At 41.4% G+C, this 3,216-nt stretch overlaps 1 protein-coding gene across 1 annotated transcript in view; it reads right to left on the reverse strand.

Moving 5' to 3' along the window:
- LOC101853369 overlaps positions 1 to 3,216 on the reverse strand; it is a 24,971-nt gene that overhangs the window by 9,357 nt on the left and 12,398 nt on the right. The window contains exons 9-10 of the mRNA XM_035968328.1: positions 2,926 to 3,024; positions 2,070 to 2,226 (exon numbers count right to left, since the gene is read on the reverse strand). Of these exons, the coding sequence (XP_035824221.1) occupies positions 2,070 to 2,226; positions 2,926 to 3,024 (256 nt within the window). The remainder of the gene's footprint in view (positions 1 to 2,069; positions 2,227 to 2,925; positions 3,025 to 3,216) is intronic.

Raw genomic sequence — 3,216 nt, forward strand, 5'->3', positions numbered from 1 at the left:
CACCCCCCCCCCCCAAAAAAAAACCCAACAACAACAACCCAACAACCCAAACCCCAAGCAAATACCCATGAAAAGCTAACAAACCATTAGCAATACAAAACATAAATGCCGAAAACAAAAAACATTCCACCCCCAACCCCCCCCCCCCCCCCCCGGGTTCGAGGGCCCTTCCTCCACGGAAAAAGAATCTATCAGTATTCGAAATGAAATCCAATTGGTTCTTTCCTCTTTTCTTAAATGGTATCATTTGCCTACAAACAGTCTAATAAAACACAAGAAATCAGAATAATAAAAAAAAATTAATAAAATAAAATAATAATAAGCTTACGCTGTTTTACGAATTTATTTTATAAACTGAGCACGATCATTTTTTAAATTTCAAAGTAGATCTGAGACGAAAAGACCAACTTAAATGTGGACAGTTTGCCTAGTCTTTCTTTTAATGCAGATATAAGATGATTTGACTGTTTCGTTGAGGCAGTGAAAACAGAAGTAACTGTTAAAACAAATATATCAGTCATGTTTACAGTCCTTCCCTGTCCCTCCTTTTGTTTATCTGATTCTATTTGTTTTTCAGTCAGGGGCGAAGCGTCTATATAATCAAATAATCACTGCTTCCCTTTCTAATTTTGAAACGTTGTCGCTGTCAAAGTCACCTATAAACGTAAACCTCATAAATTAAAGGTAAAAAGACGTTCATAATCAACAATGAACAGTATGCCTAACATTAAAAACGGTTTCACGGTCACAGAAATAGCCTGCTCACCCCTCTCGGGCCACTCCATAAGCAGTCGCAAGCTTTGATTAAGTAAGCTTAAAGTAAGGCTGGAAGAGTCTACCAATAGAGTTGAAGGGAACATGTGCATAGCAGCTGCTGCAGTCAAAGCTGTTTCATTGCCACATATACCCTGTTCACCCCTTTGGGGCCACAGTTATAATCAATCGCAAGCCCTGATTATGTAAGCTAACTATTACACTGGTCGAGTCTACCCCACAAACGTGATCTACGTGAGGGGAACTTACTCCTAATAATCTCTTGACTGCTGCATGTGCTTGTTATTTTTCCTCGACTTTTTACCGTCCTATAATCAGATCGTGACCTCGATTATGACACCAGCCGAAAGACTAACAAAAACAGCCAAAATGTGAAATTTAAAAAATGATAATTGTCATGTTCTACCAAAGAGTTAGACTCACTGGTAGATCTATAACATAATATAGATCTAGTACTGACATCTCTGCTTCTTTGCTTTGTGTTTGTGTATTCACATCTAAAGTTAAATTTAATTTTAGTTGGAACTGATATTTAATAAGATACTTTCCCGATTATTTTGGCGGTTGAACATACAAAATGAATTCTGAATTTGTTTTCATTCACAACTCACAGTCCCCCCTCGAGTAAGATTCTTGTGTGATATCTACAGGCCATATCTGGTCCCGTTTCACTTTGAATACACTGTCAAACAGGTCAGCCTTCGCCCCTGCTTTCAATCACTTTTGTCTCTATCCATATTTCTGTCACTCTGTCTCTTTATGTATAAAGTTCTGTGAATCTTCATACCGATTTGCCGATCACCCCTTCCACCCATTTCCCCCACTCTCGTTCTCTCTCATTCTCTCTCTCTCTCTCTCTCTCTCTCTCTCTCTCTCTCTCTCTCTCTCTCTCTCTCTCTCTCTCTCTCTCTCTCTCTCTCCCCGTTCTTCTTTCTTTGTTTCTCACTCTCTCTTTCTCTGTGGGGAAAATTTTCTTGCAACTAAACACGAACCCCCCCCCCCCCCCCCTTCCCAGGCAAAACCAGAAAAAATGCCACTGCTTATGATATTAAATAAACAAAAAGGCAATTATTGACTGTCCTTTACTACTTGATGCGGGAGGTTGGCAGGTGCTCTGGTTTGGTTTTGTCCTTCTTTCTTATCAGACATAAATCGTCCTTATCTCTTACTCTTTCTTTTGTGCGTTTGCTACTCTCTTATAACACCTCTAATCGTTGGCACTTGTATGACCTAAATGCATTGCAAGTGCTGTACAACGCTAACCAGAACAAACAAAGCTCTTGCTGAGCACTCACAGTGTTGATCTGAGCCATCCTAGTCCCGGCGATGAAGGCGTAGCTGTTGTAGCGCTCTGTGCCCGTAGCCAGAGCCATAAAGGTCACCGTGGGGTCAGAGTGGTACAGGTTGTGACTGCCTGGGTTCACGTACAGCCACGTCTGCTGCCACTTATTGCTGCCAGTCACAGACGACCAGGAGGAAGAGCTGGGGGAGGACCAAACAGAAGTGAGTTTGTGTGTGTGTGTGTGTGTGTGTGTGTGTGTGTGTGTGTGTGTGTGTGTGTGAGAGAGAGAGAGAGAGAGAGAGAGAGAGAGAGAGAGAGAGAGAGAGAGCAGAGGTATAGGACAGAAAGACATACATTCCAGTGGTAGTTTAGAGCTGAAAAAAGTTATGGTTACGTGCAAGCATAACAGACAATTATGATACATTAGAAGAACTGTAAACCGCATTTTCGTACTATATTATAACGATGGTATTGATGAAGAAAAACAATACGTTACGTAATTCGAGAATAAACATAAATATTGTTTCTTAATAGATACATGAATAGATACTTTGTTACTTCCACTCTCTCCCTACCTCTGTCTTTCTATTTCTATCTCTCCCTCCCCCCCCCTCTGTCTGTCTGTCTGTCTGTCTGTCTGTCTGTCTGTCTGTCTGTCTGTCTGTCTGTCTGTCTGTCTGTCTGTCTGTCTGTCTCCCCTCTCTGTCTGCCTCTCTGTCTCCTTGTCCCTTTCTTTTTTTCTGTCTCTCACACATGCACACTCTTACCCATATATTATACTTCTCTGCGCAGCACACAGAAACTCAAATAGACACAACAGTAAATATGAGTTTCTAAGTTAAAATGTGTAGAAAGAAAAAAAAACTTACACGGAGGAACCGTCCAGAATTAGGCCACTCTTCTTAGATTTGTCGATAACAATTGAGATTTTATCGTTGAACGGGGCGCCGCTCGGTAAATTAGTTGTGCTGGAAACGTAAAGAAATGGGAGTTATCAGGTAACACATCAGGTACCTTTACCTGGTCACGCAATGGCTTAGAACATAATATACTTCAAAAGGCCACTTCAAGACTCCCACCCTGCGTACAAGATGAGGAAAGAACGAATACTATAATCACAACAATACACAACAAGGCGGGCGCGCGACGGACACGCCGCA

This window comes from Aplysia californica, unplaced genomic scaffold (genome assembly GCF_000002075.1).
Source record: "Aplysia californica isolate F4 #8 unplaced genomic scaffold, AplCal3.0 scaffold00051, whole genome shotgun sequence".
In the NCBI taxonomy this organism is placed as follows: Eukaryota; Metazoa; Mollusca; class Gastropoda; order Aplysiida; family Aplysiidae; genus Aplysia; species Aplysia californica.